General features: G+C 41.5%; 1 protein-coding gene across 2 annotated transcripts in view; it reads right to left on the reverse strand.

Moving 5' to 3' along the window:
* Window positions 1–230: 230 nt before the first annotated feature.
* The window catches only part of znf384b (zinc finger protein 384 b), a 60,887-nt gene continuing 36,283 nt past the window's right edge, over window positions 231–24,834 (reverse strand). Inside the window, exons 6-11 of one of the 2 annotated variants that reach the window (XM_060921572.1) lie at window positions 18,275–18,348; window positions 17,388–17,612; window positions 11,833–12,000; window positions 11,622–11,700; window positions 1,521–1,679; window positions 231–1,427 (exon numbers count right to left, since the gene is read on the reverse strand). In XM_060921572.1, the coding sequence (XP_060777555.1) occupies window positions 1,113–1,427; window positions 1,521–1,679; window positions 11,622–11,700; window positions 11,833–12,000; window positions 17,388–17,612; window positions 18,275–18,348 (1,020 nt within the window). In that variant the 3' untranslated portion in view covers window positions 231–1,112. The remainder of the gene's footprint in view (window positions 1,428–1,520; window positions 1,680–11,621; window positions 11,701–11,832; window positions 12,001–17,387; window positions 17,613–18,274; window positions 18,349–24,834) is intronic. The other variant, XM_060921573.1, reaches the window with a different exon arrangement.

The following is a 24,834-nucleotide window of genomic DNA, read 5'->3' on the forward strand; positions in this document are numbered from 1 at the left end:
TCTTCAAGAGTGCTGTTACAGCAGCGTATGAATGACTTACCTCAAAGATCAGTTCACATTAGTTGAGGTCACAAAAACACCCAAATGAAACTTTTTGAAATAAATGTTATCTGCAATCTTTGAATCTAACAGAGTGTGTCTAAATATGTGTAACTTTTTTCCCCTTCAGTTTACGACAACAACTGGCTGGGTGAAGTGTTGGACATAAAAAGGTACTGAAACTAAACATGTTTGAGACACTTTACGTTTTATTGTTTTCAAAGGATAATTCATTCTATTCTGATCGTATTAATGACTATGATAGGGCGTAGGATCCATTACAAGAGTTAATACTAAGATAGAGTAGCAGGAGACTAACAACAGTTGAGCGTATTACATCATCCACACAAATGAAGAGTGAAGAGGATTATGAAAGTTCATGCCAGAACTCGGAGAGCTTGTGACTGGCTGCTGCTGATGCTCGATGTCCTCTTTTTGCTGTTTTTTTTGTTGTTTTTTTTTTCTTTTTTTAAACCACTATTTAAAGCATCCTTTAACTTGCACACATACACACAATATACTAGATAATCAGATATACATTTTTCCCCCAACCTAATTGCAAACTTTTTTTCCCCCTTTTTAAACTTTTAAGGGCAAAATATCACATGCATATTGCGCAACATTATCGAAGATGTTCATATACTGTCCATTAAGAGCAAGTGTAAATTTCGTAGTGTACGAGTAGATAGAAATATCTACAGATGACAACCACTGTATTAAATAAAATCTTTCAAAAGGTCTAGCCATAGATGGGAATCAGGAAGAGCGGGATATCTGAAGAACCGAGAAAGTTTAAAAAAAAAAAAAGGAAAAAAAAAAGGCATTTTCTAAATATTTCATTTTGTCCTTGTTTCAGTGGACATGAGCAGGCCTAGTAGGAAATTCCTTTCCATCAGCATATTTAATTTCAATCAGTCCTTTTGATTATTTTTAATCCCTACTTTAGGTAGGCCTCTCGTACCTGGAGAGGTCATGTACGAGCACATCACTTAATTCCTTTCCGCTGCACCACGTCTGTTTATAGAGTCTGTGCTCACTTTTTTTTTTTTTTCTTCCCATAGGCCTCTCCTACCTCACGAGCTGAGGTGTTCCACCTGTATGGCCGAAGCCTCCACTGTGATGCACAGGTCTTTATGAGAGGACAGATCAGACACGCTGACTGTTTTGTATGAAACATCTGGTGCTGTCACTGGTTTGTACTGCTGCAGGTCAAATACGCATGGCACTCCCTCTGGCTGTGGGTAAGCGCTGGTTCTCTCGGCACGACTTGCTGCAGCTCCTTCTGCACTTCCTCCTCCTGCAGGACTATGGCCCTGCTGAGCTGATGTTGGTGGAGTGGGTACCAGGTCTGGCGAGTGCTTCCGCATGTGCTTTATCAGGTACGTTTCCTGGGAGCAAACGGATGGATCATCATTGAAAAGAAATTAAATGCTGATAAAGGTGTGTGTGTGTAATGCTATCAATCAAGGTTAGTGCCGTACCGAAGTGTACGTGCGATTGCATAGGCCGCAGGAGTACAGCTTTGCATGTTTCACCGTATGGGTTGAGAGATGAACCTCGAGGCTCGCGGAGTCCGTATAGCCACGGTTACAGTGGTGGCACTTGAATGGCTTGTCTTTGTTGTGTTGGCGACGGTGAGACTGTGAATAATGGATAAATAATAATTTAAAAAAAAAAAAGGCTGATATCTGACCCAAATGTCCATCTTTATCAATTTACCATAAGTCTCAACCACTACGTTCAGACTGCAACCTGAAACGACCCATATCCGATTTGTTGTGAAATCCGATTTTTTTGTTAGGCCGGTCACATTACCAATTATATGAGACTTGTATGCGATCTCCAATATGAACGGAAAACGACCCAAAAGTGTCCCGCATGCGCAAATTGACACGTAATAAGCACATCTACGTAATACGTAAACAAACAAAAAAAAAGCGCACTCTTCATGTTTAATGATTTTTTTGTTTAATTATCTGGTTAAAGTGTGAGGTCTCGTGTGTGTTTTTGTTTCTGAACTGAAATGAAAACGTGTAGCCTGGTAACGAGGGTTGACTCCTAAATGTCTCTCTAATTTCTATATAAGTGCACTACATGTTACTAGGAAGTAATGGATTTTTAAACTCTATATAGTGCACTCGAGCTTCAGTAGGCAGTCATTTGGGATACGGCCGCTGTATTACCAAACTCTTAATTCAGGCTTTATAATTTGCACATATTTATTTCGTCATATTAATAAACTTTTTCTACATTTTTATAAATATTTATTTAGATTGTTTATAGCCAGCTGAATTCTGCAACTTCTCTCAGCGCTGGCTCAAGGTGCAGAAACACCAGTGCAGTTTGCGATAGAGATGAGGCGAGACCTGGCGATGTGGTTTTTGTGGCGGCGGCGGAACTCTCACAATAATCTGATTAATGTGGGCAGCAGACTAATGAGACCGAAAGTGTCAAATTACTGGAAATTTCCAGAACAATCTTATAATCTTGTAATACAGGATGGTTTAACATCCAGGTCCCTACCAAATCCACCATTAGCTTGATCAATTCTATAAAAGTCTATTTAAATTCTGAAAACTGTACAAATGTTGTTGTTTTCCACCAAAGAGGCGGGATTAGCCAACGCAGAATAGTGACGTTTGTCTCTTGTTGATGACGTGTAGGTCGCATGAATGCGACCTGTCCGGTCAGACTGCAGCCGCATGTGAAAATAACGGATATGCATCGGAATTAGGACCACATATCCAAGCGGCCTGGGTCGCATGTGAAAAAAATCGCATCTGTGTCGTTCAGATTGTCAATAACAAATCGGATACAGGTCGCATATGGGCAAAAAAATCGGATATGGGTCGTTTCAGGGTGCAGTCTGAACGTAGTCAAAGTTGTACAATATTCATGGGTAATGCTTTACAACATCAAGGTTCCTTTAACTGACATCAACACATTAATAAATCAAATAAAGACACAATAACTGCATTAATGTTCATACAATCACTCACACTGACTCACATGAACCAACACCATCAGTAATACGTTTTGGGTTGTTAATTCAGAAGTGAAGCAAAAAGAGTTATAATATTTACGCCAGTTAAACATTTACTAAACATGCTGTAATTCAATTTTGTTTTATCAAAAATGGACTAAACAGACTCCTCTTTAGTTACGGATTGATTAAACAGTCAATGCAGGGGTATTTAACATTTAAGTGTCAATTAAGACGTTAGCTTACATCAACTTTCATGGTCATTTTAACTAATGCTATAAATAACCATTATACATACAGGACACTTTCAATGGAATAAAAAAAAAAAAAAAAGTGTTCTGTTCCCTTCTAGCGGGTTTCGTTCATTTGGTTCGACAGCATGCAATATTGTTAGCACATCGCTTATCCTACATGTATTACGTCGCTCTACTCAACGGAGAATGAGCGTTGAATATGGTTTGTGATACTGCATGGTTGTCAAGACAACATGACGTCACACGTCGGAGCTGATGCGAATATCCAACCAGAGTTTTCTGCTGTGCATGCACAGAAGCATTTCTTTGTTTGCCGGAAAAGAGAGACACACCCAAAAGGAATGTGTACGTATAATACTAATAATTTTTGCGTGGTATATCTGATATACTACTGGGTTTTGCAAAATTCTGGGTCGCCCCCAGACTTCCATGTCAAATTTGGTGAAGAGCCGTCGAGAAATGGTGACGTTAACCCAAGACAAACAAAAATCCAAACATACACCACCGGGGACCCCCTGGGGCCCAAATATGGAATTTCTGAGTTCTGCCAAACTGTGGCTCTCCTGTACCTACATGCCGAGTTTAGTGAAGATCTGTCGAGAGTGTGTGTTGATAAATGTAATGTGAAGGCATTGAGGGAAGGGATGGGTGGATGTTGTGTAGGGGTATTTAACATTTAACTGTCAATGCGACTGCGCCGCGTCGTTATTACATTTGCATGCTGCTTTTGAAGTTTGAAAAATGATTTAAAAAAAAATAAAAAAATCACCTGTGCGTTTATACTAAAACAATTATCTGCCTCAGACTAAGCGAATATCGGTGAATAATAACCTCAACTTCATCCCGTTATTCACCAATATTCACTTTGCCTTCAGCGAATAATTAAATACAAATTCCAAATACACTACCGTTCAAAAGTTTGGGGTCACTTTGAAATGTCCTTATTTTTGAAAGAAAAGCACTGTTCTTTTCAATGATCACTTTAAACTAATCAGAAATCCGCTCTATACATTGCTAATGTGCTAAATGACTATTCTAGCTGCAAATGTCTGGTTTTTGGTGCAATATCTCCATAGGTGTATAGAGGCCCATTTCCAGCAACTCTCACTCCAGTGTTCTAATGGTACAATGTGTTTGCTCATTGCCTCAGAAGGCTAATGGAGGATTAGAAAACCCTTGTACAATCATGTTAGCACAGCTGAAAACAGTTGAGCTCTTTAGAGAAGCTATAAAACTGACCTTCCTTTGAGCAGATTGAGTTTCTGGAGCATCACATTTGTGGGGTCGATTAAACGCTCAAAATGGCCAGAAAAATGTCTCGACTATATTTTCTATTCATTTTACAACTTATGGTGGGAAATAAAAGTGTGACTTTTCATGGAAAACACAAAATTGTCTGGGTGACCCCAAACTTTTGAACGGTAGTGTAGATTTGAATTGGCTCTTGTCGTTCACTCTGGTGAGCTCCAGTGCAAAAATGAACAGCTTTTTTTTTTTTAGAATGAGTTAGGAAAAGGTACCGTGTTTGATTTTTCTCCTAATAGACCTCCCTCGACTCCAATGGAGCGCTGTGGTCACGTGGTTTGAAATGGGTAAACAAACACCCACACGCCTCATGTGTTCGTATGGATTATCTCTAGTCATGAACTACAAAGTCTGAGGTGTAACTCAAAAAATGGTACATTATTGCGCAGCTCGTGGCTGCAATAAGAATTCAACTGATCGTCCTCGATCATTTCATTCTTTTCTGAGTGATAAGACTTCAGGAGGTAAGAAATTATTAAATTTACAAATGAATTTGCATCGTTTGATAGTCGTGTGCGCTGTAGCATTTGAAACCTTCGTTTACCACACCTTGAAAGATGATTTGCGATAGTAATCGTGGACACTTTTGTCATTTTATTGAGGGGTGGTTTTTTTTTTTTTTTGGGTCCAATTTGTATCACTGGTCCCATTAGTAGAACTAACAGAGACCACCTTTTTGGATTTGTGTTTACCCGTTTCAGATCATGTGATCTTGAGTCTGAGGAGGTCTACGTATACTCCGAGCATTCCATAAAACACAAAATTGTCTGGGTGACCCCAAACTTTTGAATGGTAGTGCATGTCCATTTCATTTACACTCTAGATAAACCAAATACCATGGAAACCCCGCCCTTGCTAAAGTAGAAAATTTACCAAAATAGTATCAAATAATTCCAACTAACACACTCGTACTTGGATAACTGTGAAAAATGGTTCGCATAACTAGTGATGGTCCTGTCCCTGAGACAGTAAAGTTTGAAACTGAGGGACTCCTGTAGAACACGTGTACAGGGCAGTAACATCAACAATTTCAGCAATTTAGAATAAATAAATAATAAATAAATCTCTATCCTATCTTGCCTATCGTTAGGAAAGTAAAAATGATAGTTGTTTTTGGCAAACATTGAAAAGCTGGTAAAAGTGGGAGTGAAAACATCAGAGAGCCAATTCATACAAATCAGTTGATGGCAAGCCAAGAAACTCTTGGCCAAACCTAAACGCATCTTGCCACAGGTTTGTTGCATTTAGACCAGAGGCGTGAAACTCATTTCTGTAACGGCCTACGTTACGCTTAAGGCCAATTTATGCTGACAACCCAGTCCTCGCAGATGGCGTCTGCGTAGCCCCCCCTTCGCAGACGCTCTGCGCGCACCTCCCAAAAGTTGTGACCACAGCAGAAGCCTCGCAGACAGCGTTGCAGACAAGAGGGCTCTGATTGGTCCACTCTACATCCGCTGTACACGCACTTCCGCTTCCCTACTTTCCCGGTTTGGTTTGTTTTCACGACTGCCATTTTTAAAAACACAAGCGAAGATGGAGCAGCACGAAGAGCGGTTGATCGAGGAAGTGAGGAAGTACGTACATCTATACGACTCCAATTCTAGTCATTATAAGTAACCGGAGGATAAACACTCCACTAACCACACCCACCAACTACTCCTAGCGATTTCGCGACTTCGCGCCCCCTTGCGTTGTGGCCAGGGCTTTGAACCGGTTCAAGGAACGAAAACCGGGAACTTTTTCTATTTCACATGGAACAGAAACGAAACCAGAAACTTTATTTTTTATGTTCCGGAACAGAAACGCTTATTAAAAATAATGGTAACTGGTTAATACCGGTTTTTATTTCGTTCCTCAAAGTTTCTGTAGCCTACAAATAAAAAAGTCATTCTTCTCCTGCGCAAGTTTCTACAACCCGCTGGGGTTCACTTCCTGTGTGACGTTCGCTGACTGAACGGAGAGAGCGGGAGGGTGGACTACTATCACGTCTCCACATCTTAAATAAGAGGTAAATATTGCAGTCTATCGTTATTCAAAAACGTCAATTTCAAACAGGATATCAATATATTTGTCCACGTTAATGAGGGGCTCGCGAACATTAAATGACGTTAACCTCTGTTAGCCTATCAGTGCATAGGGCCTGACTAGCCTTTGGTAACACACTAAACGAATTATCTTTCATTTTTGGCACTTTTTCTGTTTGTGTAGATGGGAAGACATACTGAGAATCCAAATCGCCAACATTTGAAATAATAATTGTTTTGAATTATTTCTTGTCTTATTTAATGAAGGTTGTAATAGAATTAGCCTACATTTGGCTTAAGCTGGATGAGACAGAGACATAACTTTAAAGCCATTTGTTAAACAGCTGACAGGGAACGTAATTAACCGTTCCAGGAACGAAATTTTTTTGTTCTAACCGATTCGGGAACGTCTATTAAATGGTGGAACCCAAAACCGGAAACGTTAAAATTCTGTTTCTGTTCGGAACGAACCAATAGGAAAAAAAATTCTGGTTCAAAGCCCTGGTTGTGGCGGTGAATAACATCGCGCACGCCTATTACTCCCCGCTCAACGATAAATTACAACTGTCTGCGAAAAGCTATCTGCGAAAGCCTTGCCGCAAGAGCATGCAGAGGCCCTTAGTCCAACGTCAAGTGGGTCGGACCGCAAAACAAAACCACTAATACGTTAACAGCGCCTCTAAAATGTCCTTGTTTATCTGCAAAAAGTACTTTTCCACATTCTGTAGTATTCTGTAGTAAACCTGCAACAGGTTTAAATGGGGTAATGTCAAATCTACACAAAACAACTCAAACTAAAAAGGGGCTGTTAGTTGTGACTGCATAAGAACTCGCCTCTGTTAATATGAAATGCTGAATTAGTTCTTTTGGAAAGAGACATTGACAGTATCAGGTTAAGCTCCCTAATGAACAATTACATTTAAGTTTTCCATGTCTCTCGTTTTGCAAAAACCATGGATGCAAACGGCGCACCTTTTGCCGGATGACGCCTTTTTCACGGCTGTCTGGGGGACTTGTGTGAATCGCGCAGATCCGATGAGTTTGTTTTTTGAGGGGGCGTTGGAGTGTCTGATTATAATTTCATCAAAGTAAATTCTGTATTAAAATTACTAAATAAGCAAATGCCGTTACAGTCCATGAAACATAGGAAGTATAAGTATGAGAAGAAAACAGTAAATCAGAAAGTTGCGCACGTAAAGCCAATTGCGTAACTTGCGTTGGACTGATGGAAATCGTTGCGCGTGCAGTGAAGTGCAGTCAGCAGCAGATAATGGCGCGCAGCCAATTGGCTTTACGTGTGCAGCTTTCTGATTTACTGTTTTCTTCTCATACTTATACTTCCTATGTTTCATGGACTGTAACGGCATTTGCTTATTTAGTAATTTTAATACAGAATTTACTTTGATGAAATTATAATCAGACACTCCAACGCCCCCTCAAAAAACAAACTCATCGGATCTGCGCGATTCACACAAGTCCCCCAGACAGCCGTGAAAAAGGCTGCCAAAAGGCGCGCCGTTTAGCCTGGCAAGCCAGACTAAATGTGAATATTTAGTCTGGCCTCGATCTGTAGACATTTCCGAAGCGGGTAGGAGGAACAACCCGCTGTCTTTCAAACTGTCTCTGTGCGTATAGGCCAACGCTCTGACCAATCAGCGCAACAGTGACTGTGACGTAGTCAGAGCGACAAAAAGCAGTGGGGGAGGCCTTGAAATTAAATAATTTTTCAAAATGCGTATTAATTAATAAACAGGTTCTAGATATTAAGAAGTTTGGAGGTAATGACCAAGTTTGGAGTCTGTACCACATACACATTTTTTTCAAGGGTTTGCTTAAACTGTTTTTGAGAGTTTTTATTTAGTGGTGTTTGGTGAAATAATTTCCCTTAAATTTAAAATAACGGGAAAATAAGAAACAATCAAAAAGTAATGTTTCAAAGCTGTTTATTAATTCTTCGTACTGCACAAACTAGCCCCATCCTTTTGGCTACGAGCGGAGCCGGCTGGTAGATCAGACTTTTGCCATAGCCGGTCGGCAAAACAGCGAAAACGTCCTTCTTGAAAAGGAATGAGCGGAGAGCCTCTTCCTGCTCACGTTTCAACGAAAACTCCAAGTCTAATTCTTCTAAAACTGATTCCAAAGCGGAGTCAAACGCGCGCTGTTCACTAGCCGTAGCCATCTTTCCTGTTGCGCTTTCTCCAGCGTCACGCAGCCTTGTCACTCCTGCAAAAGCCCGCCCAAAGAATCCAAACAAAAACCTTGCGTTGTGATTGGCCGGCACGATTTGATGCCCGGGGTGTTTTTGTTTATATGGGGCAAGGCTAGACCCATTTGCTAGGCAAAAAATATTTTTGGCCGCTAGGCGGTTGGGTCTAGTTTACTAGGCTACACGCCGTTTGCATCCATGAAAAACATTTGTGGCCCTGAGTTTACTGCTAGAACTTTCTCCACAGTGGAATAATGGACAGGACGTTTTTTTTTTTTAAAGACAATTTTTAAATGTAAAACGCATGCTAAATTAATTTAGAGGGCTGGATTAGAATCTTTCAGGCCGTATATTCGATACCCCTGATCTAGACAGTCACACTTTTTCTATTTGGAGATAATATTTACAGGAGTCGTCTCAGGTGTCAGTACTTTTTAACAAACACTGTGCTTTGTAAAGTTTCCCCATCACAGGAAACAATTCAGGACAGCAAAGTTTGTGCGTCCTAGTTTCTCAGTCACATGACTTTTTTTTTTGTCATTAACTTGGAGAGGAAAGACTGCTGTTATAAGTACTAATTAGTATTACAGATGTTTCACAACATCAAATGTAACTATAAAAAGAAACTGATGTATCCTTCATTAAATTATAAAATTACTAGCTGGCAAATCGCTGTGGTATAGTTTTTTTTTTATAACAGTATGGCCTGTCATGTGTGTGACTCCTTCCTTAACCAGTATCACATGCTGTAACCTTTCTGAAAAGTCTCAGATCCTCATGATGAGGGTGTGTGTGCATTTGTTCTGTGGCTGTTTTGGTGAATCCTAGTGCATACACATACATTTCGTAAAAATTATGCCAAACAAATGTTTATAATGTACTCCAGGGCAGTATGTGGCAACATAAGCAATTATACATACGGGCCACTTTTTCTATGGAATAAAAACCATTTTATTTTTTTCACGGCCCGGTTTCCATCAAATCCTGCGCTCTGATTGGCTGGCGAGTGGGTCCGTATCCTACGATACGGACCCCGGTTATGGACCTCTGGCAATTTGCTCATTCACAGCAACAACATAGTAGCAATTTTTGTCAACATTTATTTTCGCATTTCTCAGGAGAATAGCATTAATTTTACGGCATGGATAGCGATAACGACAGCGTTCACAGCGAAAGCGAGTTTTACTATCCTGAGGAAGAAATAAAAGAAAACATTTCAGGAGAAAGCTAAAAACCTGTAACTGTTGCTAACGCCGAGCAAAAACATGGCTGAATCCTGAATGACTCAATTTTGTATAAATAGGGGACTACATAGGCAGCAAAATGTAGGTTTTTTCCTGCCATGGAAGTGCACTTGTATACCGAGGAGGAAGCAATTTGCATTACAGCCGTGAATGAGAATTCAAAATAGTGGCTCGGCTCGGTTTTCCCTTTCGGGCGCTCTCGTTTTCTGTTAAAATTTGGTAAAGAAAAAAATAAATATATTATTTACCAGCTTAAGGTCGGTCTGTATGGTGAAATACCGTGACCTTGGCCCTGAATACTGACCTCGGTCCAGAGGGCCTCGCTCAGTACTTTCAAGACCTCAGTCACGGTATTTCACCATACGGACCTCCCAGCTCGTAAATAACGTGTATTCTATTCCCTTCTAGCGGGTTTATTGATGGCACGCAATATCCTATCACTTATCCTCCATGTGTTACGCCACTCTCCCCAATGGAGAATGAGCATGCAATATTGCATGTTGTCAAGACAACACGATGTCACACGCGAACATCCAATGACAAAACTTTTCTGCTGCGCGTGCGCACAATCATTTCTTTGTCGGCTGATAGCGAGAAAGAAGACAGGGTTAATTCAGTGCTTGGTTTAAGTACTAAATAAATAAACTAGAACTAAGACTCGCTGAACACCCGAAAGGCGACCAAAACTTCATTATGTATTCTTCCCGCACATTTACAAGAGAAAAACATGCCAACGGACATCAAAAAACTGGAAGAGAGACACGCCGGAGAGATAAAACTTCCACGCTTGCGAGTGACTGACAGTTTGTAAACAAACATGGCGGTGAGGTTTGCTTCATTCAAAGCGGAAGATTTAAAGAGACGGACGTGCTGAACACCTGAAAGGCTACAAAAACGTCACTGGATATTCTTCACGCATATTTACAAGAGAAAAACAGACCAACGGACATCGAAAAACTGGAAAAGAGAGCAACAGCGGAAATATTATCAAAGTTCTACTTGGAGGCGAGGAAAAGTGACGGAGACTTTTACAAGAGGACGTCACTTGTGGACTTCACTCAGAAACCCTTTTGTTTTGAACAACTGCGATGTAACAATTAACTACGGCCAAAAGTAACTGAACTTGAACTGTCGACCTGGATAGAGCTTGTATACAAGTTGGGTGGTTGTTCAGGCTTTTTGGACTTGTACCATTTTTGTTAGAACTTTGAACACTGGATTGACAGAACATTGAATTCCATTCGATCAGAATCAACATTCAGTATTAAGTTACCCCCCCCGTTCTTAACCTTCTGTAAAAGCTATAACTGTTCCATCAAATGTCTATGAATAATAATATTGGCTGGCTTCTTTCGTGGTCTATCAGATCTCTTCCATTCAGCTAGCATGATACTGAACGGGTCGAAGACGAGTATCTGAATGGAATAGATCTGATAGACTACTCAACACCAGCCGATATTATTTAAATATAAACATGCTGTCCATATTTTGTATCGCTGGATACAAATAATAATAACAATAGCTTCCATTACTAGATTTGTAAATGAGGGAGTTGGTTCTCTATACCTGAAGATTTGAGAGCTGAGTGAAGGCCTTCTCACAGCCTGGATGGGTGCACTTATACGGCCGGTCTCCTGTGTGGATTCTGCACAAATGAGAACGGGTTTACTTGGATCATTGAAAGGGGGGAGGGGGGGGAAGCATGTTTCCTTTAGTGAATTAAAGGACGAGTTAAAATGAATGAATAAATAAATAAATGTGGAGATGGAGAGGCTACCTGTGATGCTGCTGTAGGTGGCTGAGTTGCCTGAATGTCTTCTGGCAGTAAGAGCAGGTGTATGGTTTCACTCCGGTGTGGATCCGCACGTGTTGGGCCAAATAACTGGTGTTGGCAAATGACTTCGAGCAGTGCGGACACTTATGGGGTTTGGATTCAGTGTGGTTTCTGTTTGGAAAGGAAGGCGGGGAGAAGAGAAAAAGACGGAGTGTGAGACCAATAGCAGTGGCGCTATAATTTAAAGAGGACTGTACACTACTGTTCAAAAGTTTGGGGTCGCCCAGACAATTTTGTGTTTTCCATGAAAAGTCACACTTTTATTGACCACCGTAAGTTGTAAAATGAATCGAAAATATAGTTGAGACATTTTTCTGGCCATTTTGAGCATTTAATCGACCCCACAAATGTGATGCTCCAGAAACTCAATCTGCTCAAAGGAAGGTCAGTTTTATAGCTTCTCTAAAGAGCTCAACTGTTTTCAGCTGTGCTAACATGATTGTACAAGGGTTTTCTAATCATCCATTAGCCTTCTGAGGCAATGAGCAAACACATTGTACCATTAGAACACTGGAGTGAGAGTTGCTGGAAATGGGCCTCTATACACCTATGGAGATATTGCACCAAAAACCAGACATTTGCAGCTAGAATAGTCATTTACCACATTAGCAATGTATAGAGTGGATTTCTGATTAGTTTAAAGTGATCTTCGTTGAAAAGAACAGTGCTTTTCTTTCAAAAATAAGGACATTTCAAAGTGACCCCAAACTTTTGAACGGTAGTGTATATGAAGACCTGTAAATGCAGTGAGATACATGTTCCTAGCTTTAGTGTCATGCAGAATGCGAGTCATCTCATTTCATTGTTGTTCACACCCCGAGTCTAATTAACCAGCCTAGACTGCAAGTCCAAATATATCCCTGTCAAACACTATTTTTAGCAACATTTACAGCAATTCGCCATCGTATTATTAACGTAGTGTCATTGTAAAAGATCAATAAACCCTTTCCCATATTGGGGTTATAATAAAATTACATCTGGCGTCAAATAACGGCACGCTTTCTGATCGTTCTTGAAAAGCCTGGCGGTTTGGCGACTGATGGAAATGTCTGTTCTAGGTGACAGAAAGGCCAGATCCATCAATTCTACCATTTAATCCAAGACCTGCTGGATAGGGACCTTTCTGTGACCGCTATTATACCGTGTTTGTGTGAGTCTGTGCAGTGACTGCGAGTCAGAGCGAGACATCTTAGAAGAAGCTGAGAAAAATGACAGGTTTGAAGAGTCATGAAAAGGTGTGACAAGAAGGAAGCGACAGAATCCAGAAACAGAACAGTGTAGGAAAGCAGGAAGCGTTCAAACAGAGAGACGAGAGACACACACAACTGGCCCTTTGAGCCGCTCGTTGAGAAACCGGTCCAGCATGAGGTCTGTGTCTCACACTGACTCAGCTGTGGCGTGTTCAAATATTTTAAGGGATTAAAGACTGCATGTTTTTGCAGGAACGATTAAACCCTCTGTCCATTGCAACAGGAGTACATACAGAACTCGCTGGTCAGGCAAAAGCTGACGTTAGACAGCGTTTCACGGCGTTCTATGTTGCCGCTCCGTGTCCAGAGGACACTGCTGCAGAAAAGCCCAGAATAGTACAGTGTTCTAGCTCCCTGACAGCACTGTACGACATGTCACATCATGCTCGCTCACACAGCCGTTTTCTGCCAACGAGGAACCAGTCCTGGTGCTTAACCTCGATGCATTCCATAGCTTCCATCACAAATGAGCTTAAACATGGCTGGTCTAGAACCAGGAACTAATGGAGCTCGGAAAATAGAACACTAGACCAACTATAATAACAGCAGCTCAAATGATTCGACATGCACTGACTTTTGCGAAAAGAAAAGCACGACCTATGAATCGGTGTTCTGAAGAGGAAACGGACAGCTGAAGAAATCCTGACAGGAGCTTAATCATTAATGCTGATAAAACTGGCTTTGCGTGACGGGAAACTTAAAAATAAAAGCAGGTAACAGTATGAAAAGTGTAGGACTTGTACCCTCACTGGCCTCTTTAATAGGAACCCCTGTACTCCTGCTCAGTCATGCAGTCAGCTCATTGCGTGGTAGCAGAAAATCATGTGGATACAGATCAAGAGCGTCAGTTAATTTTTTTTTTTTTTTTAAGGCAGAACTCTTGATGGTTTGGTTTTATTTCTCTTCTCACTCTGTGTAAACGCTCGAGACTATAATGCATGAAAATCCCAGGAGATCAGTGGTTTCTGAAACCCTCCCTCAGGAAAAAAAAAGCCACAGAGATCCCATTTTCCCCCCAATCTGTTTGACATTTAACTAAACTCTGTGTGTATAATTTTATGCATTATGCTGCTGCCATATGATCGGCTAATTGGACATTTGCATGAAGCAGTAGATGTGCAGGTGTTGTTAACATGTCCCGTGAGTGTATGACTTATTCTATCCACGTTAGGGTGCATCAGTTGCCCTCGCTTTCATAAAATCTGATGCATTTTTGTTTGGGTGTTCCTTTTCGCCAATAAAGACATCCTGTAACATTTTTTGACCATATTCAAAAGTCTAATGGTGGCAGCATGAGGTTCATTTTTTTTTTTTGCCAAAAAACGCTTATGTTTTCGTGTAAGGTTTGAATCACAATGTTGGACTCCATTTATTGATTTCTTGTGACCCAGAGATCATGTTAAGAACCTTTGTGAAGGGTTGAGAAGCATTAAAGTGCCATTCCACCATTGGATGTATTTTTTTGGCATAAAATACAATATATTTTATGACATGACTAGACAGAGAAATCTTTTAGCTTCAAAATGATATATCAAACATAATTTTTTGACAACGACAAGTATATTAATTTTGCGACCAAAGTCACCTACCCTTTTAATTTCTGCGCGGTAGTGAAACGTGATGTCATCGGCAGGTTCCCGTTCTTGTGTACGACGTGGCACAGATTATCAGCAATGGCGGACAGAATGCGATTGTCAGCTTCGGAAAAGAAGCGAAGGAAACTAGCAAGTGATGCCCAAAGGAGACGCTCGATGGTGAATATCGGCACAGCAATCGACAAGTGGAAATCGCGTTCTGTCCGCCATTGCTGATAATCTGTGCCACGTCGTACACAAGAAGGGGAACCTGCCGATGACATCACGTTTCACTACCGCGCGGAAATTAAAAGGGTAGGTGACTTTGGTCGCAAAATTAATATACTTGTCGTTGTCAAAAAATTATGTTTGATATATCATTTTGAAGCTAAAAGATTTCTCTGTCTAGTCATGTTGTCATAAAATATATTGTATTTTATGCCAAAGAATACATCCAATGGTGGAATGGCACTTTTAATGTGATTCATAATCCATTTGTATTGTTTAAAAGTAGTTGAACAATGATTCAATGAACAGCTAAAACTCAAACTGTGCTTGATAATATATTTAGAATATGTACTAAAAATGTGTATCTAAGATATTTGGTATACTCTATAAGGTGTCATAATGTTTCATGAAAAGTGATCGAAATATTGTCATAAAAGTCATAAAATAGAAGCTTTTTCCATAACTTTGAGCTCCTGGTGCCACCATTAAACTTTTGAATTTTGTCAAAATATATTTCACCCAGTGAAAGGAACATAAAAACAAAAATGCATCATGATCGGAGGAACTTTTCATTTTTAGGGGGCAACTGATGCACCCTAATCCACGTTCACTGGATATGAGCAATCGCGTGCTCTGATTGGCTACTCTCCTACTAGGATATCAGCTCATATACCGTAAGTAGAGAAAAACAAAATGGCCAAGGACAAAATAAAAACAAACAAAAAACCTCAAACGCAAAAAAAAAAGAAGGTAACAAAATATGGAATGAAAGTATTTGATGGTAAGAACGTACCTTTATTTTTCAAGAATTATTAGTGTAGCATTTTTCACAAATTGCGACTGTCATTTCGCCAGTTTGTTTGCAATTTAAGCATTAATTTTTTTTTTTTTAAAGATTTTTTTGGGGGCTTTTTTCACCTTTATTGGATAGGACAGTGTAGAGACAGGACAGGAAACGAGCGGGAGAGAGAGACGGAGAGGGATCGGGAAATGACCTCGGGTCGGAATCGAACCCGGGTCCCCGGATTTATGGTATGGCACCTTAGCCACCTGAGCCACGATGCCCCCTAAATTTTTTTTTTAAAAAAGACTGAAGAATTAAATAAACATCTAAAGCAGTGTTTCGCAAAGTGTGGTCCGTGGACCACCGGTGGTCCGCGAGAGACCTCAAGTGGTCCGCGAGGTGATCTACAAATATAGTCAGCGTTTAAGATAAGCTAGCGTATGCTTTGTAACATTATTAGAAAGTTAAATTTATCCAATCTTGTTTTTAACGGCAATTAAACGGGCCTGTAATTTCATTATTATTATTATTATTATTTAAAAAGCGTTCTCCATCTGAATTTGCACCACATAAAACTTGTAGTGTGCACGTGCTCTTATTCTGCCTCTCGTCTCTAGGCAACAGTCACCTCACAAATCTCTGCCTCACAGGAAACAGGCAGGCAGACCTGAAAACAAGCAAACGAAAATTCTGAACATATAATAGGCTAATCCTAACTAGCTCGTGTTCGTGGCGATTTTTTTTAATTTACTGAAAGTGAAACAACAAGGATGGAGAAGTGGCGGACAGGTTCAGTTAAGAGGAAAAAAATTTTAAAACCTCCATACTTTTGCCTTTAAAAACCACGGTGGATATGGAATGGATAGGCCTTTAATGTATTTAGTTAACCATAATTTTTTCAATTAAGAACACCTAATAGTACACATCTCTGTATGGTGTGTGTGTGTGTGTGTGTTGTGTGGGGCGGGTGTTGACAGGTGGTCCCTGAAATCTTTTTTTGGGGACAAAGTGGTCCTTGGTCTGAGAAAGTTTGAGAAACGCTGGTCTAAAGCTATTCTATACCTCGGCAAGACGGCACTTTCTCCAAAAACGCGAGTCGATTTGTGCAGCCGTCAGTGAGTTTTTAAGAAGTCCGCCTCGGTGGAAATGACTGTCGGTCGTTTTGTATAAAAACGCTCTCTCGAAATCCAGTGAATGTGGATCGAATAAAAGTTATACAACTCAATCTCATGGCTTACAGCAATCGGCTCATGTACGACTTGATTTCATGGAATAATCGTCTGTGAAATCGATTTTATTTATTTTTTACAACTGTGTGTTACTTTTTTAGACTTAGGAATGTAACTCCACATTGGATTACATAACGTTTCAGTCGTATAAAGCCCGCTGATTCCCTGAAGAAACACCAGCTTAGGCTTGATGATGGGGGGGGCACAGAGAGAAACACAGGAACTGAGTGCTACCTGAGTTCTAACACGCTGCAAACCCTGCTGAGTGCAAATTAATTAGCTGTAAACCACACGAACTGGTCATGTTTTGAGTGTTTACCATTAAACTGTATCTTTAGATCTCTCGCTCAGACGCACGCACACACACACACACACACACACACACACACACACACACACACACACACACACACCACATCCTGGCGCTCGGTACCGTGTGTGCTGCTGTAAGTGACTGAGCTGCCTGAATGCCTTCTGGCAGTAGGAGCAGATGTAGGGCTTAGCGCCGCTGTGGATGCGGATGTGCTGCGCCAGGTAGCTGGAGTTAGCGAAGGATTTGGAGCAGTGTGGGCACTGGTGCGCCTTCACCTCCGTGTGTGACTTGGAATGCAGCTGCATGTCTGACTTATTGCAGAACGTCAGGCCGCACATCCGGCACCTACAGACACGCACACAAACACACACGCACACCAGGGAAGGAAAGAGGAGGATGGGGAGAGAGATGAGCCGAAGAGGAACCAAGGAGCAAGAAACGGTGAAGACAGGGAAGGTTGAGGAAAGATGATAATGGGGTCATGGGTGAGTCGAGGTGAATGGAGTAGAAAGACACGGGGTATGAAAGAAAGAGGCAGAGAGTGGGGGTGGGGGGGAGAGAGAGAGAGAGAGAGAGAGAGAGATCAGTGAAGAAAAACAACAGAGGGAAACTGTAGACTCTGCCGACAAATCAGAAAGATGAGAAGGAAAGGCAAGCGCAGACAGACGAAGGAGAGAGGAGTGAGTGGAGGAGAAGAAGAAATGTGCTGTCGTGTGGCGGAGTGTGTGCGTGTGTGTCTGTGTTTGGAACTGGCAAAGCCATGCTGGCGCATGCAGCCAACGACACGCACTTAGTGAAAACACTAATACTACGTAAAGCTAAGACACGTACAGTCTGAGACACATTCAATACACAGCCTAAGAAGCACAAGCGCATGCGTGCGCGCTGGGGGCCATGCATTACTGCAGTGCGAGTGGACAATGCACTCTCTCTATTTGCCCTGCCTTTGCTAGAAGCTTTCAGAAACGCACACAAGATTATGCATGCTGACGTCCGAGATACTGTACCTGTACGTCTTTGCTCCCTCCTTTCCAGCAGGTCCTTCATCAGCAGAGAGGTCGTAGGGGTCGGCCGGATGATGCTACAGAGAGGAGAGAGAGCATCTGTACTGTTAGCACACCAAAACAACCCCAAGAGTGCTCGGAGAGCACTGCTGGCAACTCTGCCATAACTCTGGTAAAACGTGACCGAATTGAACGAAATTGCAATATGTGCATTCCCGACATATAACAAAGAATCCTGTCAAGTTTGGTGGAATTCCTCCAGATTTCAGAAGGCGAGTACGCTTCCCGGGACGGACATCGCCACGACATAATCCCCCTTCGGACCTTTCAGCCAGCTGACGAGGGAAGTTGATTTCAGAAAGCAAGCACACCTTGATGATGAAATGGCCAAAGTACAAGTTTGTTAATAATGAAGGGCAGAACTCTGGGAAAATCTGCCCAAATTAAATGCAATTTCAGTCTGCGTATAACTGTCATATAACAAAGCCTTTTGCCAAGTTTGGTGAAATTCCACCACTAATTGTGAGAGGAGTTGATTTCAGAAGAACGCACACCCTCATGAAATTGTCAAAGTACAAGTTATTTAACCAAGGGTCAAAACTCTGGGAAAATTTTCACAAACTAGATTAAATCGCAATGTGCGCATTCCCGTCATATAACCGTGGATGCAAACGGTGCGCCTTTTGGCGGAAGCCGCCTTTTTCACGGCTGTCTGGGGGACTTGTAGCCTGGGAAATCCCATGCTGCTTTGCACAATCGTTCCGATCTGAAAAGACAGCATGGAAACTATGGTCTAAAGGCTCGCCTGAGTTAGGGAGCCAATCAGAGAGTGGGGAGGGGTGGAAAGACGGTGACGCGTACTACTCGACAAACGGAAGCTTGTAGTTTATTTGGGACTGGTTACGGATCACATTTAACATGGCGGCGAGCGATACGAACCAAACTTTCGATCAAGCTTTAGACACTGTTCTGAATAGTTTAGAGCGAAAGTTTGTTTTAAAAAAAGAACAGCGTTTGGCGTTAGTCTTTCTTCGTCACTCTAACTACGTCACCGGGTACAACTGCCATGATTGGCCGTGGGCTACGTATACGCCAAAGGATAGACATTCGCAACGTCCAATAAACGGCCGTTGACAATCGTAAACCACACCTCCCCTACGAGAAATTCAATAGGCGGATTCCAGACCATATTTCACTTGACATGGTCTGGTGTTAACCAGACTAGGGGACTTGTGTGAATCATGCAGATCCGATGTTTTTTTTTTTTTTGGGGGGGGGGGGCATTGGAGTGTCTGATTATAATTATCAAAGTAAATTCTGTATTAAAATTACTAAATAAGCAAATGCCGTTACAGTCCATGAAACATAGGAAGTATAAGTATGAGAAGAAAACAGTAAATCAGAAAGCTGCGCACGTAAAGCCAATTACGTAACTTCCGTTGGACTGAAGGAAATCCTTGCGCGTGCAGTGAAGTGCAGCCAGCAGCAGATAATGGCGCGCAGCCAATTGGCTTTACGTGCGCAGCTTTCTGATTTACTGTTTTCTTCTTACTGTTTACTGTTTGCATCCATGTATAACGAGGCCTTTTGCCAAGCTTCGAGAAATTCATCCGAAAATTGTGAGAGGAGTTGATGTCAGAAGGCGAGCTTCATGAAATTGTCAAAGTACAAGGTTGTTAATCAAGGGCCACAACTCTGGTAAAACATGACTGAATTTAATGAAATCACAATATGCATGTTACCGACATGTAACACAGAATCCTGCCAAGCTTCATGCAATTCCTCCAAAAACTGAGTGGTGCTGATTTCAGAAGGTGAGCACCCTTCCTGGGACAGACGGACGGAGCCACGACATAATCCCCCTTTAGGCCTTTTGGCCAGCGGGGCATTAAAAAATAAAAATAATAAATCCACACACACAACTGAGTCACACCTTTCTGTTCCTTTATGAAGGATTGTGCATTTTCTTCATTCCTCAATGCTCAGACAGGAATCACATACCAGTTCTTGCATAACAGGATCGAATTTATGCTCAAATTGCTAATAAACAATGTTTCTCACACTTCAGTCAGTCACTTCCTACAGAGCAACAGCAGAGAGCCTTACATGAGGAGCTGTAAGACCAGACCGCCATCATACCGGGGGAAATGTACTGCACTTAGCCAGCGCAATATTGATGGAGGATTTTTTTTTTTAAATGTCAATCATGACAGATATACTCATTTTCTAGTTATTTTATAATCCAGACCTTTGGGGGAAAATATTTTTTACACTTTTTTTTTCTGATCTCTAACTAGGAAAAACTTCGTGACTGTCCAATTAAAAGCTCGACGGCCTTTCGATTTCATAAAATCGGTGAAATTTAGTTGTCTTTGAAACTTGGTCATTGTGACATGTTTATCGGGCCATCCTGTAGCTGGGAAGTTATTTAAATTGAGCAAATAATGTGCATGAAATCGTGCAGACAGAGGAAGTCCGTGTGTGCATGCGCAGGTTCACCTTTGACCGTGCACTGACAGTTCCATCATTCTGTCGCTAAACAAACAGCTGATCACACCGAGGTGCTCGCCGACATTTATTAGTTTGGTCCTGCGTTTCCTTTCCTTCGTATATAACATAACGTCTTTTCTCCTCGCTTTCCGTTACTGTAGTCGGTCTTTCACGTTTCGTTCGCACACTCGCATCCTCCATTTTTCTCTCCTGTTTCAAATTTGTATCCCACAATGCCTTGCGTGAACAGGGAAAGCCCACCACATGATGCATGACATAGTATCTTGTATTGGGTGCATGGATTAAAGCAAAAAAAAAAAAAAATCATCTGACTGAAAAAAAAAAAGCTCCATGTCGTTGGCCCCTACCACGTCAGCGATGCGTCAAATTTTAAACGCCGTGTTGTCCATTATCCCCTCGGCCCCTACTTGTAGTACATTTACATAATTTTAACAATGACTAAAGCTAAGGCAAGACTTGACCATCGTCATTACTGGCTATTCATGATGAAACATCAAGTTTTCAGCACAAAGTGCAAATTTATTTCAACAATACTTTAGTAATGCACAACAGTGGTTAAGAGAAAAGTGCAAATGCAGTCGAACTTGAACCATGCTTTCAAAAGGGTGGAACAGAAAGAAAAATAAGAATCTGTTGAAATAAAGCCAGGAAACAAGAAAAGTAAAGTGAAAGTTCACTTTTTCTGCTTCTTCGCAGTGAAGCCAAAGGCATCTAGTTTTTTGCCATTGCTTCCGTAGACTTTTTTTTATGGCAAACTACACAAAAGCACACACCTGCCATTTTCATCTTTTTGCACCATGAACTAAATGGCTTGCCATTATCACCCATTTCATTTCGCCAAGCCCATCTCCACTTATTCTTTACCGTTTTGTCGATGTCTGACACATCTGTGCCTTCATTTAAAAGAATGTCCATGCTGGCAAAACCGAAAGTAATTTGACACGCTCTAGTGATGGAAATCGAAGGGCCTATATCCAGTGGCCTTATACGCAGTACTCGAGTTGAGGGGGGATGTGGGGGGAGGCATCCCCCTTCTGAAATAAAAATCTCAAATTATCCCCCTTATAAAACGGCCATCCCCCCATCACATCCCTTGTGCCATTTTACCAATTAATGTGGAAATTAGCCTACTATTATTTTAACAAATATTACTACCATTTCAACATTAGAGGCTTTGCGCAGTGATAGCCTACATGTAGCCGGATAAAAAAGACGCATATTTATTTATTCGGTTGCACCTCTCATTCACACCTATACGGAGGTTTCAGTCACTGAAAACAGCTACTTTCACAAACTCGGGGCAGAGTGGAGATTTCTGAAAACTCCATCTTCAGACACTCGTGTAAATCGGGAAAACGAAGCAACAGTGGGCGAGAGGGCGCGCGCGAATATAATGAGTCAGAGGTGTGAATCCTTCACCGAATGCCAATTGTCCCGGTTCTTCATGAAATCGCACGCACACGCACAAATTCATTAGATTAACTTTCAAATAACTGTTCTTGTGCACTTGCGACACCAGAGCCACTTTCCTGAATTTTGAGCTTCGGAGTATTCGCTTCTTTATCTATTTAATCAATGAATTTGTCACATACATTAAATTACTAATGTAAAACATTAGTAGCCTATTTAAGCAATCGCTGTTTTCTCCACTGTTTGCCGACCTTTTGTGCTTAGTGAATGAGACTTCATTACACTCCACTGACCGACTTCCAATTCCAGACTTTTTTGAAAATGTAAAATATAGGCCTACGAGATGTTTTTTTGGGACTTAATTCGCGTTGGTCCTTCACTATTAATTTTTGAGACTGACGAGGCACTAAATACTGTGGAATTTTTCTCCTTACTATGAAGTTCGGCATCTTAAACAAGTGTCGGGAAATCTTGCAGCCCGACTCTGCAGCCTCCAATGTTTAAGCGAACTGCTGAAACCATAATGTTTAAAGATTAAATCGTAGGCTAATCAAACCAAAGAGAAACACAGCCTTTCCAGAACGTTGTCTGCCGAAGCCTGTTTAACCTACAAAAGGCTTAATAGCATAGGTCTTGCTGCGGCTTCAACTTTTTCACCTGATCACCTTTCAATAGGCAAATATCATTATTACTACGACTACAAAAGGCCGAGTGTTAGTAGTAGACAAGTAACCTAGTTGCCTAGTAGTAGGACAGCCAAATAGTTTCATCAGCGGCCTACGCCGAGCCTCCCCGGGACTAGACAGTAGCGGAGGCTGTATTTTTTTATTTATGCCTATCTAGCGCAACAACTTATTCCTTTACATATACTCAAACATAGCACAAGAAAGGGTTCAACAACAGGCAATCACAGCAGCTTGGTGAAGTTCTAAATCACATCGGTGTCAGACCTATGGGCCTACCCCCCCCCTTTTTTTCTTCCTCGGATCTGCATCAATCTCATTATTGACCTTTAGCGCTCCCAGTTGACGGAAATCCATTGTAGCGACGGAAAACTTTAATCCATGTGGGTGAAGCAGGACAAAATAGCGGAGAATTTAGTGGCCCTAAATTCATTAATTGTTCTATTAAAAAAAAAAACTAATAAATTTGCAAGTCTGTGATTCAAATTCGGTCGCTTTCGATCCACTAAACAAAAACAATTGGGTGTCGGGGAAAATCTGAAAGGCGGTACAGCTTTAAATGATTTCTAGAGCCATATAGAGCCAGCTCTATGACTTGAACCCAGTGGCAGGGCTTCCTAACTAGCTCATTCGCAGTAAACATGGTTTGTCGGTGTGTTTTTGGCTGCGCGTCTTCCTCTGCATCTACTTTATTTCCTTACCAACCTTTGCTTGGCGAAGGACGAAAAGAACAGGCTGGAGGTTATTCATTTTAAAGCGAGAGGAACTTATACAAGGCAGCGGTTATAGGACATGGGCTTTCAGAGGCGTTTTATCAACTTGGGGTTCAGTGCTGGACGAAGTCTCTTCCTCAGACGGCGCACACACTTCTGACTTTGTACAACGTCTGGGTTTCTCCATCAGTAAGAATAAATAAAAGATTGTGGTTCAACCCTTTGCTGTTCTCCATATTTTTCTGTCTCGCAAAGCTACTGTAAGGTTTCTTTACATTCAAATGGTATGGCTGCTGCTGTGAGCCGTTGTGTAAGTCACATTTGGCATTTCACTCTGACTTCCTGTTTTGGAAAGAAGTACATCAACATACAGAATCAATTCACAGATAAAAAGCCATTCATATGGACTATAAATGTGTACGTAAATACACCTGGGAGGTCTGTATGGTGAAATATTGTGACCGAGGTCCTGAAAGTACTGAGCGAGGCCCTCTGGGCCGAGGTCAAGGTATTTCACCATACGGACCGACCTTAAGCTGGTAAATAATATATTTATTTTTTTCTTTATCAAATTCTAACAGAAAACGAGAGCGCCCGAAAGGGAAAACCGAGCCGAGCCGCCATTTTGAATCCTCATTCACGGCTGTAATGCAAATGGCTTCCTCCTCGGTATACAAGTGCACTTCAATGGCAGGAAAAAAAACTACATTTTGCCGCCTATGTCGTCCCCTATTCATACAAATAGGAGTCATTCAGGATTCAGCCATGTTTTTGCTCGGCGTTAGCAACAGTTACAGGTTTTTAGCTTTCTCCTGAAATGTTTTCTTTTATTTCTTCTTTCTCAGGGTAGTAAAACTCGCTTTCGCTGTAAACACTGTCGTTATCGCTATCCATGCTGTAAAATTAATGCTATTCTCCTGAGAAATGCTGGCAAAAATTTAAGATTTTCTCATCTCATTATCTGTAGCCGCTTTATCCTGTTCTACAGGGTCGCAGGCAAGCTGGAGCCTATCCCAGCTGACTACGGGCAAAAGGCGGGGTACACCCTGGACAAGTCGCCAGGTCATCACAGGGCTGACACATACACACAGACAACCATTCACACTCACATTCACACCTACGCTCAATTTAGAGTCACCAGTTAACCTAACCTGCATGCCTTTGGACTGTGGGGGGAAACCGGAGCACCCGGAGGAAACCCACGCAGACACGGGGAGAACATGCAAACTCCGCACAGAAAGGCCCT

This window comes from Neoarius graeffei, chromosome 5, assembly GCF_027579695.1.
Source record: "Neoarius graeffei isolate fNeoGra1 chromosome 5, fNeoGra1.pri, whole genome shotgun sequence".
Lineage (NCBI taxonomy): Eukaryota > Metazoa > Chordata > Actinopteri > Siluriformes > Ariidae > Neoarius > Neoarius graeffei.